Source organism: Salvelinus fontinalis, unplaced genomic scaffold (genome assembly GCF_029448725.1).
Source record: "Salvelinus fontinalis isolate EN_2023a unplaced genomic scaffold, ASM2944872v1 scaffold_0001, whole genome shotgun sequence".
Classification (NCBI taxonomy): domain Eukaryota; kingdom Metazoa; phylum Chordata; class Actinopteri; order Salmoniformes; family Salmonidae; genus Salvelinus; species Salvelinus fontinalis.
The window spans coordinates 2655777-2674050 of record NW_026600210.1 but is presented as its reverse complement, the minus strand read 5'-3'; the positions used below and the strand labels follow the sequence as shown (position 1 = coordinate 2674050).

General features: G+C 45.1%; 1 protein-coding gene and 1 long non-coding RNA gene across 2 annotated transcripts in view; one reads left to right on the top strand and one right to left on the bottom strand.

Annotated features, from left to right (window-relative positions):
* bnip2 (BCL2 interacting protein 2) overlaps positions 1-18274 on the top strand; it is a 95735-nt gene that overhangs the window by 39400 nt on the left and 38061 nt on the right. The window contains exons 5-6 of the mRNA XM_055910114.1: positions 3978-4160; positions 10067-10169. Coding sequence (XP_055766089.1) covers positions 3978-4160; positions 10067-10169 — 286 coding nt within the window. The remainder of the gene's footprint in view (positions 1-3977; positions 4161-10066; positions 10170-18274) is intronic.
* LOC129841820 (uncharacterized) lies at positions 8483-9185 on the bottom strand. The gene is made up of 3 exons (XR_008757373.1): positions 9144-9185; positions 8868-8925; positions 8483-8539 (listed from the first exon to the last, which is right to left on the bottom strand). It is a non-coding gene; the product is annotated as an uncharacterized LOC129841820 (long non-coding RNA).

Below are 18274 nucleotides of genomic sequence, written 5' to 3'. Positions count from 1 at the left end.
TATCCCAGGACACTAGTCTATCCCAGGACACTAGTCTATCCCAGGACACTAGTCTATCCCAGGACACTAGTCTATCCCAGGACACTAGTCTATCCCAGGACATTAGTCTATCCCAGGACACTAGTCTATCCCAGGACACTAGTCTATCCCAGGACACTAGTCTATCCCAGGACATTAGTCTATCCCAGGACATAAGTCTATCCCAGGACACTAGTCTATCCCAGGACACTAGTCTATCACAGGACAGGACACTAGTCTATCACAGGACAGGACACTAGTCTATCCCAGGACACTAGTCTATCCCAGGACACTAGTCTATCCCCGGACAGGACACTAGTCTATCCCAGGACACTAGTCTATCACAGGACAGGACACTAGTCTATCCCAGGACATTAGTCTCTCCCAGGACATTAGTCTCTCCCAGGACATTAGTCTATCCCAGGACACTAGTCTATCCCAGGACACTAGTCTATCACAGGACAGGACACTAGTCTATCCCAGGACACTAGTCTATCCCAGGACAGGACATTAGTCTATCCCAGGACACTAGTCTATCCCAGGACACTAGTCTATCCCAGGACACTAGTCTATCCCAGGACATTAGTCTATCCCAGGACACTAGTCTATCCCAGGACACTAGTCTATCCCAGGACACTAGTCTATCCCAGGACACTAGTCTATCCCAGGACATTAGTCTCTCCCAGGACACTAGTCTATCCCAGGACAGGACACTAGTCTATCCCAGGACATTAGTCTCTCCCAGGACAGGACACTAGTCTATCCCAGAACATTAGTCTATCCCAGGACACTAGTCTATCCCAGGACACTAGTCTATCCCAGGACACTAGTCTATCCCAGGACACTAGTCTATCCCAGGACACTAGTCTATCCCAGGACACTAGTCTATCCCAGGACACTAGTCTATCCCAGGACACTAGTCTATCCCAGGACACTAGTCTATCCCAGGACACTAGTCTATCCCAGGACATTAGTCTATCCCAGGACACTAGTCTATCCCAGGACACTAGTCTATCCCAGGACAGGACACTAGTCTATCACAGGACAGGACACTAGTCTATCCCAGGACACTAGTCTATCCCAGGACACTAGTCTATCACAGGACAGGACACTAGTCTATCCCAGGACACTAGTCTATCCCAGGACACTAGTCTATCACAGGACAGGACACTAGTCTATCACAGGACAGGACACTAGTCTATCCCAGGACATTAGTCTATCCCAGGACATTAGTCTCTCCCAGGACATTAGTCTATCCCAGGACACTAGTCTATCCCAGGACACTAGTCTATCACAGGACAGGACACTAGTCTATCCCAGGACACTAGTCTATCCCAGGACAGGACATTAGTCTATCCCAGGACACTAGTCTATCCCAGGACACTAGTCTATCCCAGGACATTAGTCTATCCCAGGACACTAGTCTATCCCAGGACATTAGTCTATCCCAGGACAGGACACTAGTCTATCCCAGGACACTAGTCTATCCCAGGACACTAGTCTATCCCAGGACACTAGTCTATCCCAGGACACTAGTCTATCCCAGGACACTAGTCTATCCCAGGACACTAGTCTATCCCAGGACACTAGTCTATCCCAGGACACTAGTCTATCCCAGGACACTAGTCTATCCCAGGACACTAGTCTATCCCAGGACACTAGTCTATCCCAGGACGCTAGTCTATCCCAGGACAGGACGCTAGTCTATCCCAGGACATTAGTCTATCCCAGGACAGGACACTAGTCTATCCCAGGACATTAGTCTATCCCAGGACAGGACACTAGTCTATCCCAGGACATTAGTCTATCCCAGGACACTAGTCTATCCCAGGACACTAGTCTATCCCAGGACACTAGTCTATCCCAGGACACTAGTCTATCCCAGGACAGGACACTAGTCTATCCCAGGACACTAGTCTATCCCAGGACATTAGTCTATCCCAGGACAGGACACTAGTCTATCCCAGGACACTAGTCTATCCCAGGACACTAGTCTATCCCAGGACACTAGTCTATCCCAGGACACTAGTCTATCACAGGACACTAGTCTATCCCAGGACACTAGTCTATCCCAGGACACTAGTCTATCCCAGGACAGGACACTAGTCTATCCCAGGACAGGACACTAGTCTATCCCAGGACAGGACACTAGTCTATCCCAGGACAGGACACTAGTCTATCCCAGGACAGGACACTAGTCTATCCCAGGACAGGACACTAGTCTATCCCAGGACAGGACACTAGTCTATCCCAGGACACTAGTCTATCCCAGGACACTAGTCTATCCCAGGACACTAGTCTATCCCAGGACACTAGTCTATCCCAGGACACTAGTCTATCCCAGGACACTAGTCTATCCCAGGACACTAGTCTATCCCAGGACACTAGTCTATCCCAGGACACTAGTCTATCCCAGGACACTAGTCTATCCCAGGACACTAGTCTATCCCAGGACACTAGTCTATCCCAGGACACTAGTCTATCCCAGGACACTAGTCTATCCCAGGACACTAGTCTATCCCAGGACAGGACACTAGTCTATCCCAGGACAGGACACTAGTCTATCCCAGGAGCTGACTCCACTAATCCTGGTTCAATAGTTCTGGGTCAGGTTTAATTGGTTGAACCTAACCCTGACAGTTGTATGGGGCCAGTTAACTGTCGTTAAATGGTTCAGGTTTAAATGGTGTTGTGTTGTTTCTGTGTTTCCGCCCTGCTGCCGGCCTCTGTCATCTGGAAGGACTGTTACCCTTGTTGTCTTGGCAACAGTTCCCAGGTCAACAACAAGTGTGGTAAGGTCTCATGGACATACTGCCTGGTCAATCAACCAAATGTACTTTGTTTCTTTGCATCAACTATGTGAACAAATCAAGGGATATTTTTTCTTTGTGTTTTACGGTGAACAAATCAAGGGATATTTCTTCTGTTTTGAGTCATTTTTGTGTACATTGTTGGTCATGTTCTTATTCTTATTTAGCTATGTTTCTATGATGTGACGTATATTAAAAGGAGAACGGGTAAGTGTAGTTTTGCTGTTGCATGCTGGTACTAGGACGGATGTTTAACCCCCGAAGGTAGAAGCATAAATCTAATCCCGTAAAAACCAGTCAGTTTAAGCTAGTGATTAGTTTTGTGTTGGATGTATCTCAATCCACCACATCTGCCTCTGTAACACTTCAGCATTTGCGGTGACAGAGCTAGAGCTGTGTTTGTCAGACCGTGTGACATCCCCAAAATGGGTCTTCTCACCAAATCGTCTGTAGCGGACGAACGATTTGGCCTACAAACCACTATGACCCCTCTGTGGAAAGGTGAGACGCTCAGGAACGCGTACATGTCTTGCTCTAGGACGCCCACAGGTCTCACAAGACTCGACTGAAGGTCCTCTGGTACCAGTCGAAATCATTTATGGAAGGATATATGGAGACACTTTAGTGACAAAAGTAAGGGGTTAAATATATGTAAAAAGAAAAAGGCATGTTTCCTGATCTTTCAGATTTAGGACAGAACTAACTTCCTTTAGATTGTTTATGGTGGACTATGTTGTTCCATGTAGTGAATCTTATTCAATACGTTTGTATGGGCTAATAGCCGTAAATTATATATTTTTATATGTTTCATATACCCTTTAGACAGGGCTTAGACTTCAATAAAAGGCAGTCTACTCTGTAGTGAGGTGTTGAGCGCCAATACCATGTCTGTCCACCATCTGAAGACCACATCCTCTATATCATTCCTCCATCTTGATTGTTGCATGTTTGATGTACCGTTCGTATGATCACTGTCTGAATCGTCCATCTGATTGGCCGTTACTGTTGATCAGGGGCATATATTATATTTAAATGGTTATTGGTTGCACTCAGCATGTCATAATTCCCCACAATTTCAAATAGAAATGGAGTGTTATTGGATAAAGGGGAAGGTAGGAAATGAGTTCAAAAGAACCTCTCTCTTCTCAGACGACCTGCCGAAGCCCAAGACCACGGAGGTTCTGCAGAAGGGGGTGGAGTCGGTCCAGGTGTACTCGGCCTCCGAGGAGCGGGAGGTGGGGCGGCGCTGGAGAGTGTTCCGTATAGGAGACCAGGAACACAAAGTCGACATGAAGGCAATAGAACCCTACAAGAGGGTCATCAACCACGGAGGTAACCCCTGACCTCTGACCCCTAACACATAGCCCTAGTCCTACAAGAGGGTCATCAACCACGAGGTAACCCCTGACCCCTGACCCTAACACATAGCCCTAGTCCTACAAGAGGGTCATCAACCACGAGGTAACCCCTGACCTCTAACCCATAACCCTAGTCCTACAAGAGGGTCATCAACCATGAGGTAACCCCTGACCTCTAACCCATAACCCTAGTCCTACAAGAGGGTCATCAACCACGAGGTAACCCCTGACCCCTAACACATAACCCTAGTCCTACAAGAGGGTCATCAACCACGAAGGTAACCTCTGACCCCTAACACATAACCCTAGTCCTACAAGAGGGTCATCAACCACGAAGGTAACCTCTGACCCCTAACACATAACCCTAGTCCTACAAGAGGGTCATCAACCATGAGGTAACCCCTGACCCCTAGTCCTACAAGAGGGTCATCAACCATGAGGTAACCCCTGACCCCTAACACATAACCCTAGTCCTACAAGAGGGTCATCAACCATGAGGTAACCCCTGACCCCTGACCCCTAACACATAGCCCTAGTCCTACAAGAGGGTCATCAACCACGAGGTAACCCCTGACCCCTAACACATAGCCCTAGTCCTACAAGAGGGTCATCAACCACGAGGTAACCCCTGACCCCTAGTCCTAGTCCTACAAGAGGGTCATCAACCACGAGGTAACCCCTGACCTCTAACACATAACCCTAGTCCTACAAGAGGGTCATCAACCACGAGGTAACCCCTGACCCCTAACACACAACCCTAGTCCTACAAGAGGGTCATCAACCACGAGGTAACCCCTGACCTCTAACACATAGTCCTAGTCCTACAAGAGGGTCATCAACCACGAGGTAACCCCTGACCCCTAGTCCTACAAGAGGGTCATCAACCACGAGGTAACCCCTGACCCCTAACCCATAACCCTAGTCCTACAAGAGGGTCATCAACCACGAGGTAACCCCTGACCCCAGACCCTAACATACAACCCTAGTCCTACAAGAGGGTCATCAACCATGAGGTAACCCCTGACCCCTAGTCCTACAAGAGGGTCATCAACCATGAGGTAACCCCTGACCCCTAACACATAACCCTAGTCCTACAAGAGGGTCATCAACCATGAGGTAACCCCTGACCCCTGACCCCTAACACATAGCCCTAGTCCTACAAGAGGGTCATCAACCACGAGGTAACCCCTGACCCCTAACACATAGCCCTAGTCCTACAAGAGGGTCATCAACCACGAGGTAACCCCTGACCCCTAGTCCTAGTCCTACAAGAGGGTCATCAACCACGAGGTAACCCCTGACCTCTAACACATAACCCTAGTCCTACAAGAGGGTCATCAACCACGAGGTAACCCCTGACCCCTAACACACAACCCTAGTCCTACAAGAGGGTCATCAACCACGAGGTAACCCCTGACCTCTAACACATAGTCTTAGTCCTACAAGAGGGTCATCAACCACGAGGTAACCCCTGACCCCTAGTCCTACAAGAGGGTCATCAACCACGAGGTAACCCCTGACCCCTAACCCATAACCCTAGTCCTACAAGAGGGTCATCAACCACGAGGTAACCCCTGACCCCAGACCCTAACATACAACCCTAGTCCTACAAGAGGGTCATCAACCAGGAGGTAACCCCTGACCCCTAACACATAGCCCTAGTCCTACAAGAGGGTCATCAACCACGAGGTAACCCCTGACCTCTAACACATAACCCTAGTCCTACAAGAGGGTCATCAACCACGAGGTAACCCCTGACCCCTAGTCCTAGTCCTACAAGAGGGTCATCAACCATGAGGTAACCCCTGACCCATAACCCTAGTCCTACAAGAGGGTCATCAACCACGAGGTAACCCCTGACCCCTAGTCCTACAATAGGGTCATCAACCATGAGGTAACCCCTGACCCCTAACACATAACCCTAGTCCTACAATAGGGTCATCAACCACGAGGTAACCCCTGACCCCTAGTCCTACAAGAGGGTCATCAACCACGAGGTAACCCCTGACCCCTAGTCCTACAAGAGGGTCATCAACCACGAAGGTAACCCCTGACCTCTAACACATAACCCTAGTCCTACAAGAGGGTCATCAACCACGAGGTAACCCCTGACCCCTAGTCCTACAATAGGGTCATCAACCATGAGGTAACCCCTGACCCCTAACACATAGCCCTCGTCCTACAAGAGGGTCATCAACCACGAGGTAACCCCTGACCCCTAACACATAGCCCTAGTCCTACAAGAGGGTCATCAACCACGAGGTAACCCCTGACCCCTAACACATAGCCCTAGTCCTACAAGAGGGTCATCAACCAGGAGGTAACCCCTGACCCCTAACCCATAACCCTAGTCCTACAAGAGGGTCATCAACCACGAGGTAACCCCTGACCCCTAACCCATAACCCTAGTCCTACAAGAGGGTCATCAACCACGAGGTAACCCCTGACCCCAGACCCTAACATACAACCCTAGTCCTACAAGAGGGTCATCAACCAGGAGGTAACCCCTGACCCCTAACACATAGCCCTAGTCCTACAAGAGGGTCATCAACCACGAGGTAACCCCTGACCTCTAACACATAACCCTAGTCCTACAAGAGGGTCATCAACCACGAGGTAACCCCTGACCCCTAGTCCTAGTCCTACAAGAGGGTCATCAACCACGAGGTAACCCCTGACCCCTAGTCCTAGTCCTACAAGAGGGTCATCAACCATGAGGTAACCCCTGACCCATAACCCTAGTCCTACAAGAGGGTCATCAACCACGAGGTAACCCCTGACCCCTAGTCCTACAATAGGGTCATCAACCATGAGGTAACCCCTGACCCCTAACACATAACCCTAGTCCTACAATAGGGTCATCAACCACGAGGTAACCCCTGACCCCTAGTCCTACAAGAGGGTCATCAACCACGAGGTAACCCCTGACCCCTAGTCCTACAAGAGGGTCATCAACCACGAAGGTAACCCCTGACCTCTAACACATAACCCTAGTCCTACAAGAGGGTCATCAACCACGAGGTAACCCCTGACCCCTAGTCCTACAATAGGGTCATCAACCATGAGGTAACCCCTGACCCCTAACACATAGCCCTCGTCCTACAAGAGGGTCATCAACCACGAGGTAACCCCTGACCCCTAACACATAGCCCTAGTCCTACAAGAGGGTCATCAACCACGAGGTAACCCCTGACCCCTAGTCCTAGTCCTACAAGAGGGTCATCAACCATGAGGTAACCCCTGACCCATAACCCTAGTCCTACAAGAGGGTCATCAACCACGAGGTAACCCCTGACCCCTAGTCCTACAATAGGGTCATCAACCATGAGGTAACCCCTGACCCCTAACACATAACCCTAGTCCTACAATAGGGTCATCAACCACGAGGTAACCCCTGACCCCTAGTCCTACAAGAGGGTCATCAACCACGAGGTAACCCCTGACCCCTAGTCCTACAAGAGGGTCATCAACCACGAAGGTAACCCCTGACCTCTAACACATAACCCTAGTCCTACAAGAGGGTCATCAACCACGAGGTAACCCCTGACCCCTAGTCCTACAATAGGGTCATCAACCATGAGGTAACCCCTGACCCCTAACACATAGCCCTCGTCCTACAAGAGGGTCATCAACCACGAGGTAACCCCTGACCCCTAACACATAGCCCTAGTCCTACAAGAGGGTCATCAACCACGAGGTAACCCCTGACCTCTAACCCATAATCCTAGTCCTACAAGAGGGTCATCAACCACGAGGTAACCCCTGACCTCTAACCCATAATCCTAGTCCTACAAGAGGGTCATCAACCACGAGGTAACCCCTGACCCCTAACACATAGCCCTAGTCCTACAAGAGGGTCATCAACCACGAGGTAACCCCTGACCTCTAACCCATAATCCTAGTCCTACAAGAGGGTCATCAACCACGAGGTAACCCCTGACCCCTAACACATAGCCCTAGTCCTACAAGAGGGTCATCAACCAGGAGGTAACCCCTGACCCCTAACCCATAACCCTAGTCCTACAAGAGGGTCATCAACCACGAGGTAACCCCTGACCCCTAACACATAGCCCTAGTCCTACAAGAGGGTCATCAACCACGAGGTAACCCCTGACCCCTAACACATAGCCCTAGTCCTACAAGAGGGTCATCAACCACGAGGTAACCCCTGACCCCTAACACATAACCCTAGTCCTACAAGAGGGTCATCAACCACGAGGTAACCCCTGACCCCAGACCCTAACATACAACCCTAGTCCTACAAGAGGGTCATCAACCAGGAGGTAACCCCTGACCCCTAACACATAGCCCTAGTCCTACAAGAGGGTCATCAACCACGAGGTAACCCCTGACCTCTAACACATAACCCTAGTCCTACAAGAGGGTCATCAACCACGAGGTAACCCCTGACCCCTAGTCCTAGTCCTACAAGAGGGTCATCAACCATGAGGTAACCCCTGACCCATAACCCTAGTCCTACAAGAGGGTCATCAACCACGAGGTAACCCCTGACCCCCTAGTCCTACAATAGGGTCATCAACCATGAGGTAACCCCTGACCCCTAACACATAACCCTAGTCCTACAATAGGGTCATCAACCACGAGGTAACCCCTGACCCCAGACCCTAACATACAACCCTAGTCCTACAAGAGGGTCATCAACCAGGAGGTAACCCCTGACCCCTAACACATAGCCCTAGTCCTACAAGAGGGTCATCAACCACGAGGTAACCCCTGACCTCTAACACATAACCCTAGTCCTACAAGAGGGTCATCAACCACGAGGTAACCCCTGACCCCTAGTCCTAGTCCTACAAGAGGGTCATCAACCATGAGGTAACCCCTGACCCATAACCCTAGTCCTACAAGAGGGTCATCAACCACGAGGTAACCCCTGACCTCTAACACATAACCCTAGTCCTACATGAGGGTCATCAACCACGAGGTAACCCCTGACCCCTAACACATAGCCCTAGTCCTACAAGAGGGTCATCAACCAGGAGGTAACCCCTGACCCCTAGTCCTACAATAGGGTCATCAACCATGAGGTAACCCCTGACCCCTAGTCCTACAAGAGGGTCATCAACCACGAGGTAACCCCTGACCCCTAGTCCTACAATAGGGTCATCAACCATGAGGTAACCCCTGACCCCTAACACATAGCCCTCGTCCTACAAGAGGGTCATCAACCACGAGGTAACCCCTGACCCCTAACACATAGCCCTCGTCCTACAAGAGGGTCATCAACCACGAGGTAACCCCTGACCCCTAACACATAGCCCTAGTCCTACAAGAGGGTCATCAACCACGAGGTAACCCCTGACCCCTAGTCCTAGTCCTACAAGAGGGTCATCAACCACGAGGGAACCCCTGACCCCTAACACATAGCCCTAGTCCTACAAGAGGGTCATCAACCACGAGGTAACCCCTGACCCCTAACACATAGCCCTAGTCCTACAAGAGGGTCATCAACCACGAGGTAACCCCTGACCCCTAACACATAACCCTAGTCCTACAAGAGGGTCATCAACCACGAGGTAACCCCTGACCCCTAACACATAGCCCTAGTCCTACAAGAGGGTCATCAACCACGAGGTAACCCCTGACCCTAACACATAACCCTAGTCCTACAAGAGGGTCATCAACCAGGAGGTAACCCCTGACCCCTAACCCATAACCCTAGTCCTACAAGAGGGTCATCAACCACGAGGTAACCCCTGACCCCTAACCCCTGACCCCTAACCCTTAACCCTACAGTAACAATGTCCCATGCAGAGCAGGTTGTGTTTGAACCCCTGACCCCTGACCCCTAACCCATAACCCTACAGTAACAATGTCCCATGCAGAGCAGGTTGTGTTTGAACCTGTGATGTGTTCCAGGTTACTATGGAGACGGCCTGAATGCCGTCATAGTGTTTGCCGTGTGTTACATGCCTGAGAGCAACCAACCCAACTACCGCTACATCATGGACAACCTCTTCAAGTGAGTCCTACTGGTGCAAACCCTGGTGCAAACCCTGGGAAACGGAATATTGACTTACATTGGTTTTTGGACACCAATGCTAAAAAGATATTTCATATTTTCCCGCTATTTTACAAATGTTCAATCCCGAGAATAAATCACTTTTCTCCTGAGTAAACCTGGTATTTTATATTTTAGGCTTTTAGGCAGTGACTACCGGCTGGCTGTTATTAGGCTTAGCTATGCAGGCCTATGAAGGCAGTGACCACCGGCTAGCTGTTATTAGGCTTAGCTATGTAGGCCTATGAAGGCAGTGACCACCGGCTGGTATCTGTGTAGTAGTAGTAGTAGTAGCCTGTATCTGTAGCCTGTATCTGTATAGTAGTAGTAGTAGCCTGTATCTGTATTAGTAGTAGCCTGTATCTGTATAGTAGTAGTAGTAGCCTGTATCTGTAGCCTGTATCTGTATAGTAGTAGCCTGTATCTGTAGCCTGTATCTGTATAGTAGTAGTAGTAGCCTGTATCTGTAGCCTGTATCTGTATAGTAGTAGTAGTAGCCTGTATCTGTATTAGTAGTAGCCTGTATCTGTATAGTAGTAGTAGTAGCCTGTATCTGTATAGTAGTAGTAGTAGCCTGTATCTGTAGCCTGTATCTGTATAGTAGTAGTAGTAGTAGCCTGTATCTGTATAGTAGTAGCCTGTATCTGTATAGTAGTAGTAGTAGCCTGTATCTGTATTAGTAGTAGCCTGTATCTGTATAGTAGTAGTAGTAGCCTGTATCTGTATTAGTAGTAGCCTGTATCTGTATTAGTAGTAGCCTGTATCTGTATTAGTAGTAGTAGTAGCCTGTATCTGTATAGTAGTAGTAGTAGCCTGTATCTGTATAGTAGTAGTAGTAGCCTGTATCTGTATAGTAGTAGTAGTAGCCTGTATCTGCATTAGTAGTAGCCTGTATCTGTATTAGTAGTAGCCTGTATCTGTATTAGTAGTAGCCTGTATCTGTAGTAGTAGTAGCCTGTATCTGTATTAGTAGTAGCCTGTATCTGTATTAGTAGTAGCCTGTATCTGTATTAGTAGTAGCCTGTATCTGTATAGCAGTAGTAGCAGTAGCCTGTATCTGTAGTAGTAGTAGCCTGTATCTGTATAGCAGTAGCCTGTATCTGTATAGTAGTAGTAGTAGCCTGTATCTGTATTAGTAGTAGCCTGTATCTGTATTAGTAGTAGCCTGTATCTGTAGTAGCCTGTATCTGTATTAGTAGTAGCCTGTATCTGTATAGTAGTAGTAGACTGTATCTGTATAGTAGTAGTAGCCTGTATCTGTATAGTAGTAGTAGCCTGTATCTGTATAGTAGTAGTAGCCTGTATCTGTGTAGTAGTAGTAGCCTGTATCTGTGTAGTAGTAGTAGCCTGTATCTGTGTAGTAGTAGTAGTAGTAGTAGTAGCCTGTATCTGTAGTAGTAGTAGTAGCCTGTATCTGTATTAGTAGTAGCCTGTATCTGTATTAGTAGTAGCCTGTATCTGTATTAGTAGTAGCCTGTATCTGTATTAGTAGTAGCTTGTATCTGTATAGCAGTAGTAGTAGTAGCAGTAGCCTGTATCTGTATAGCAGTAGTAGCAGTAGCCTGTATCTGTATAGCAGTAGTAGTAGTAGTAGTAGTCGTAGCCTGTATCTGTATAGTAGTAGTAGTAGTAGTAGTAGCCTGTATCTGTATTAGTAGTAGCCTGTATCTGTATTAGTAGTAGCCTGTATCTGTATAGCAGTAGTAGTAGTAGCCTGTATCTGTAGTAGTAGTAGCCTGTATCTGTAGTAGTAGTAGCCTGTATCTGTATAGTAGTAGTAGTAGTAGCCTGTATCTGTATTAGCAGTAGTAGTAGTAGCCTGTATCTGTATTAGTAGTAGTAGCCTGTATCTGTAGTAGTAGTAGTAGCCTGTATCTGTATTAATAGTAGCCTGTATCTGTATTAATAGTAGCCTGTGTCTGTAGTAGTAGTAGCCTGTATCTGTAGTAGTAGTAGTAGCCTGTATCTGTAGTAGTAGCCTGTATCTGTAGTAGTAGTAGTAGCCTGTATCTGTATTAGTAGTAGTAGTAGCCTGTATCTGTATTAGTAGTAGTAGTAGCCTGTATCTGTATTAGTAGTAGCCTGTATCTGTATTAGTAGTAGCCTGTATCTGTATTAGTAGTAGCCTGTATCTGTATTAGTAGTAGCCTGTATCTGTATTAGTAGTAGCCTGTATCTGTATTAGTAGTAGCCTGTATCTGTATTAGTAGTAGCCTGTATCTGTAGTAGTAGTAGCCTGTATCTGTAGTAGTAGGAGCCTGTATCTGTAGTAGTAGGAGCCTGTATCTGTAGTAGTAGGAGCCTGTATCTGTAGTAGTAGTAGTAGCCTGTATCTGTAGTAGTAGTAGTAGCCTGTATCTGTAGTAGTAGTAGTAGCCTGTATCTGTAGTAGTAGTAGCCTGTATCTGTAGTAGTAGTAGCCTGTATCTGTAGTAGTAGTAGCCTGTATCTGTAGTAGTAGTAGCCTGTATCTGTAGTAGTAGTAACCTGTATCTGTAGCCTGTATCTGTATAGTAGTAGTAGTAGTAGTAGCCTGTATCTGTATAGTAGTAGCCTGTATCTGTAGCCTGTATCTGTATAGTAGTAGTAGTAGCCTGTATCTGTATTAGTAGTAGCCTGTATCTGTATAGTAGTAGTAGTAGCCTGTATCTGTATTAGTAGTAGCCTGTATCTGTATTAGTAGTAGCCTGTATCTGTATTAGTAGTAGTAGTAGTAGCCTGTATCTGTATTGTAGTAGTAGTAGCCTGTATCTGTATAGTAGTAGTAGTAGTAGCCTGTATCTGTATTAGTAGTAGCCTGTATCTGTATTAGTAGTAGCCTGTATCTGTATAGTAGTAGTAGTAGCCTGTATCTGTATTAGTAGTAGCCTGTATCTGTATTAGTAGTAGCCTGTATCTGTATTAGTAGTAGCCTGTATCTGTATAGCAGTAGTAGCAGTAGCCTGTATCTGTAGTAGTAGTAGCCTGTATCTGTATAGCAGTAGCCTGTATCTGTATATTAGTAGTAGTAGCCTGTATCTGTATTAGTAGTAGCCTGTATCTGTATTAGTAGTAGCCTGTATCTGTATTAGTAGTAGCCTGTATCTGTAGTAGCCTGTATCTGTATTAGTAGTAGCCTGTATCTGTATAGTAGTAGTAGACTGTATCTGTATAGTAGTAGTAGCCTGTATCTGTATAGTAGTAGTAGCCTGTATCTGTATAGTAGTAGTAGCCTGTATCTGTGTAGCAGTAGTAGCCTGTATCTGTGTAGTAGTAGTAGCCTGTATCTGTGTAGTAGTAGTAGTAGTAGTAGCCTGTATCTGTAGTAGTAGTAGTAGCTTGTATCTGTATCTGTATTAGTAGTAGCCTGTATCTGTATTAGTAGTAGCCTGTATCTGTATTAGTAGTAGCCTGTATCTGTATTAGTAGTAGCCTGTATCTGTATTAGTAGTAGCTTGTATCTGTATAGCAGTAGTAGTAGTAGCAGTAGCCTGTATCTGTATAGCAGTAGTAGCTGTAGCCTGTATCTGTATAGCAGTAGTAGTAGTAGTAAGAGTCGTAGCCTGTATCTGTATAGTAGTAGTAGTAGTAGTAGCCTGTATCTGTATTAGTAGTAGCCTGTATCTGTATTAGTAGTAGCCTGTATCTGTATAGCAGTAGTAGTAGTAGCCTGTATCTGTAGTAGTAGTAGCCTGTATCTGTAGTAGTAGTAGCCTGTATCTGTATAGTAGTAGTAGTAGTAGCCTGTATCTGTATTAGCAGTAGTAGTAGTAGCCTGTATCTGTATTAGTAGTAGTAGCCTGTATCTGTAGTAGTAGTAGTAGCCTGTATCTGTATTAATAGTAGCCTGTATCTGTATTAATAGTAGCCTGTATCTGTATTAGTAGTAGCCTGTATCTGTATTAGTAGTAGCCTGTATCTGTATTAGTAGTAGCCTGTATCTGTAGTAGTAGTAGCCTGTATCTGTAGTAGTAGGAGCCTGTATCTGTAGTAGTAGGAGCCTGTATCTGTAGTAGTAGGAGCCTGTATCTGTAGTAGTAGTAGTAGCCTGTATCTGTAGTAGTAGTAGTAGCCTGTATCTGTAGTAGTAGTAGTAGCCTGTATCTGTAGTAGTAGTAGCCTGTATCTGTAGTAGTAGTAGCCTGTATCTGTAGTAGTAGTAGCCTGTATCTGTAGTAGTAGTAACCTGTATCTGTAGCCTGTATCTGTATAGTAGTAGTAGTAGTAGTAGCCTGTATCTGTATAGTAGTAGCCTGTATCTGTAGCCTGTATCTGTATAGTAGTAGTAGTAGCCTGTATCTGTATTAGTAGTAGCCTGTATCTGTATAGTAGTAGTAGTAGCCTGTATCTGTATTAGTAGTAGCCTGTATCTGTATTAGTAGTAGCCTGTATCTGTATTAGTAGTAGTAGTAGCCTGTATCTGTATAGTAGTAGTAGTAGCCTGTATCTGTATAGTAGTAGTAGTAGTAGCCTGTATCTGTATTAGTAGTAGCCTGTATCTGTATTAGTAGTAGCCTGTATCTGTATAGTAGTAGTAGTAGCCTGTATCTGTATTAGTAGTAGCCTGTATCTGTATTAGTAGTAGCCTGTATCTGTATTAGTAGTAGCCTGTATCTGTATAGCAGTAGTAGCAGTAGCCTGTATCTGTAGTAGTAGTAGCCTGTATCTGTATAGCAGTAGCCTGTATCTGTATATTAGTAGTAGTAGCCTGTATCTGTATTAGTAGTAGCCTGTATCTGTATTAGTAGTAGCCTGTATCTGTAGTAGCCTGTATCTGTATTAGTAGTAGCCTGTATCTGTATAGTAGTAGTAGACTGTATCTGTATAGTAGTAGTAGCCTGTATCTGTATAGTAGTAGTAGCCTGTATCTGTATAGTAGTAGTAGCCTGTATCTGTGTAGCAGTAGTAGCCTGTATCTGTGTAGTAGTAGTAGCCTGTATCTGTGTAGTAGTAGTAGTAGTAGTAGTAGCCTGTATCTGTAGTAGTAGTAGTAGCTTGTATCTGTATCTGTATTAGTAGTAGCCTGTATCTGTATTAGTAGTAGCCTGTATCTGTATTAGTAGTAGCCTGTATCTGTATTAGTAGTAGCCTGTATCTGTATTAGTAGTAGCTTGTATCTGTATAGCAGTAGTAGTAGTAGCAGTAGCCTGTATCTGTATAGCAGTAGTAGCTGTAGCCTGTATCTGTATAGCAGTAGTAGTAGTAGTAGTAGTCGTAGCCTGTATCTGTATAGTAGTAGTAGTAGTAGTAGCCTGTATCTGTATTAGTAGTAGCCTGTATCTGTATTAGTAGTAGCCTGTATCTGTATAGCAGTAGTAGTAGTAGCCTGTATCTGTAGTAGTAGTAGCCTGTATCTGTAGTAGTAGTAGCCTGTATCTGTATAGTAGTAGTAGTAGTAGCCTGTATCTGTATTAGCAGTAGTAGTAGTAGCCTGTATCTGTATTAGTAGTAGTAGCCTGTATCTGTAGTAGTAGTAGTAGCCTGTATCTGTATTAATAGTAGCCTGTATCTGTATTAATAGTAGCCTGTATCTGTAGTAGTAGTAGCCTGTATCTGTAGTAGTAGTAGTAGCCTGTATCTGTAGTAGTAGTAGTAGCCTGTATCTGTAGTAGTAGTAGTAGCCTGTATCTGTAGTAGTAGTAGTAGCCTGTATCTGTATTCGTAGTAGTAGTAGCCTGTATCTGTATTCGTAGTAGTAGTAGCCTGTATCTGTATTCCTAGTAGTAGTAGCCTGTATCTGTAGTAGTAGTAGCCTGTATCTGTATTAGTAGTAGCCTGTATCTGTATTAGTAGTAGCCTGTATCTGTATTAGTAGTAGCCTGTATCTGTATTAGTAGTAGCCTGTATCTGTATTAGTAGTAGCCTGTATCTGTATTAGTAGTAGCCTGTATCTGTATTAGTAGTAGCCTGTATCTGTAGTAGTAGTAGCCTGTATCTGTAGTAGTAGTAGCCTGTATCTGTAGTAGTAGTAGCCTGTATCTGTAGTAGTAGTAGCCTGTATCTGTAGTAGTAGGAGCCTGTATCTGTAGTAGTAGGAGCCTGTATCTGTAGTAGTAGGAGCCTGTATCTGTAGTAGTAGTAGGAGCCTGTATCTGTAGTAGTAGTAGGAGCCTGTATCTGTAGTAGTAGTAGCCTGTATCTGTAGTAGTAGTAGTAGCCTGTATCTGTAGTAGTAGTAGTAGCCTGTATCTGTAGTAGTAGTAGCCTGTATCTGTAGTAGTAGTAGCCTGTATCTGTAGTAGTAGTAGCCTGTATCTGTATTAGTAGTAGCCTGTATCTGTAGTAGTAGTAGTAGCCTGTATCTGTAGTAGTAGTAGTAGCCTGTATCTGTAGTAGTAGTAGTAGCCTGTATCTGTATAGTAGAAGTAGTAGTAGTAGTAGCCTGTATCTGTATAGCAGTAGTAGTAGCCTGTATCTGTAGTAGTAGTAGCCTGTATCTGTAGTAGTAGTAGTGGCCTGTATCTGTAGTAGTAGTTGTAGCCTGTATCTGTATAGTAGTAGAAATAGCCTGTATCTGTATTAGTAGTAGCCTGTATCTGTATTAGTAGTAGCCTGTATCTGTATTAGTAGTAGCCTGTATCTGTATAGTAGTAGTAGTAGTAGCCTGTATCTGTATAGTAGTAGCCTGTATCTGTATAGTAGTAGTAGTAGTAGTAGTAGCCTGTATCTGTATAGCAGTAGTAGTAGTAGTAGTAGTAGTAGCCTGTCTCTGTAGTAGTAGTAGTAGCCTGTATCTGTAGTAGTAGTAGTAGTAGTAGCCTGTATCTGTATAGTAGTAGTAGTAGCCTGTATCTGTATTAGTAGTAGCCTGTATCTGTATTAGTAGTAGCCTGTATCTGTATAGTAGTAGCCTGTATCTGTATAGTAGTAGCCTGTATCTGTATTAGTAGTAGCCTGTATCTGTATAGTATTATCCTGTATCTGTAGTAGGAGTAGTAGCCTGTATCTGTAGTAGTAGTAGCCTGTATCTGTAGTAGTAGTAGCCTGTATCTGTATAGTAGTAGCAGTAGCCTGTATCTGTATTAGTAGTAGCCTGTATCTGTATTAGTAGTAGCCTGTATCTGTATAGTAGTAGTAGTAGTAGCCTGTATCTGTATAGTAGTAGCCTGTATCTGTATAGTAGTAGTAGTAGCCTGTATCTGTATTGTAGTATTAGTAGCCTTTATCTGTATAGTAGTAGTAGTAGCCTGTATCTGTATAGTAGTAGTAGCCTGTATCTGTATAGTAGTAGTAGTAGTAGTAGTAGCCTGTATCTGTGTAGTAGTAGTAGCCTGTATCTGTGTAGTAGTAGTAGCCTGTATCTGTATAGTAGTAGTAGTAGCTTGTATCTGTATAGTAGTAGTAGTAGTAGTAGTAGCCTGTATCTGTGTAATAGTAGTAGTAGTAGTAGCCTGTAGTAGTAGTAGTAGTAGTAGTAGTAGTAGCCAGTATCTGTATAGTAGTAGTAGTAGCCAGTATCTGTATAGTAGTAGTAGTAGTAGTAGTAGCCTGTATCTGTATAGTAGTAGTAGTAGTAGCCTGTATCTGTGTAGTAGTAGTAGCCTGTATCTGTGTAGTAGTAGTAGTAGCCTGTATCTGTAAAATAGTAGTAGTAGTAGCCTGTATCTGTGTAGTAGTAGTAGTAGTAGTAGTAGTAGTAGTAGTAGTAGCCTGTATCTGTGTAGTAGTAGTAGTAGCCTGTATCTGTGTAGTAGTAGTAGTAGTAGTAGTAGCCTGTATCTGTGTAGTAGTAGTAGTAGTAGCCTGTATCTGTGTAGTAGTAGTAGTAGTAGCCTGTATCTGTGTAGTAGTAGTAGTAGCCTGTATCTGTGTAGTAGTAGTAGTAGCCTGTATCTGTGTAGTAGTAGTAGTAGCCTGTATCTGTGTAGTAGTAGTAGTAGTAGCCTGTATCTGTGTAGTAGTAGTAGTAGTAGCCTGTATCTGTGTAGTAGTAGTAGTAGTAGCCTGTATCTGTGTAGTAGTAGTAGTAGTAGCCTGTATCTGTAAAGTAGTAGTAGTAGCCTGTATCTGTAGTAGTAGTAGTAGCCTGTATCTGTAGTAGTAGTAGTAGTAGCCTGTATCTGTAGTAGTAGTAGTAGCCTGTATCT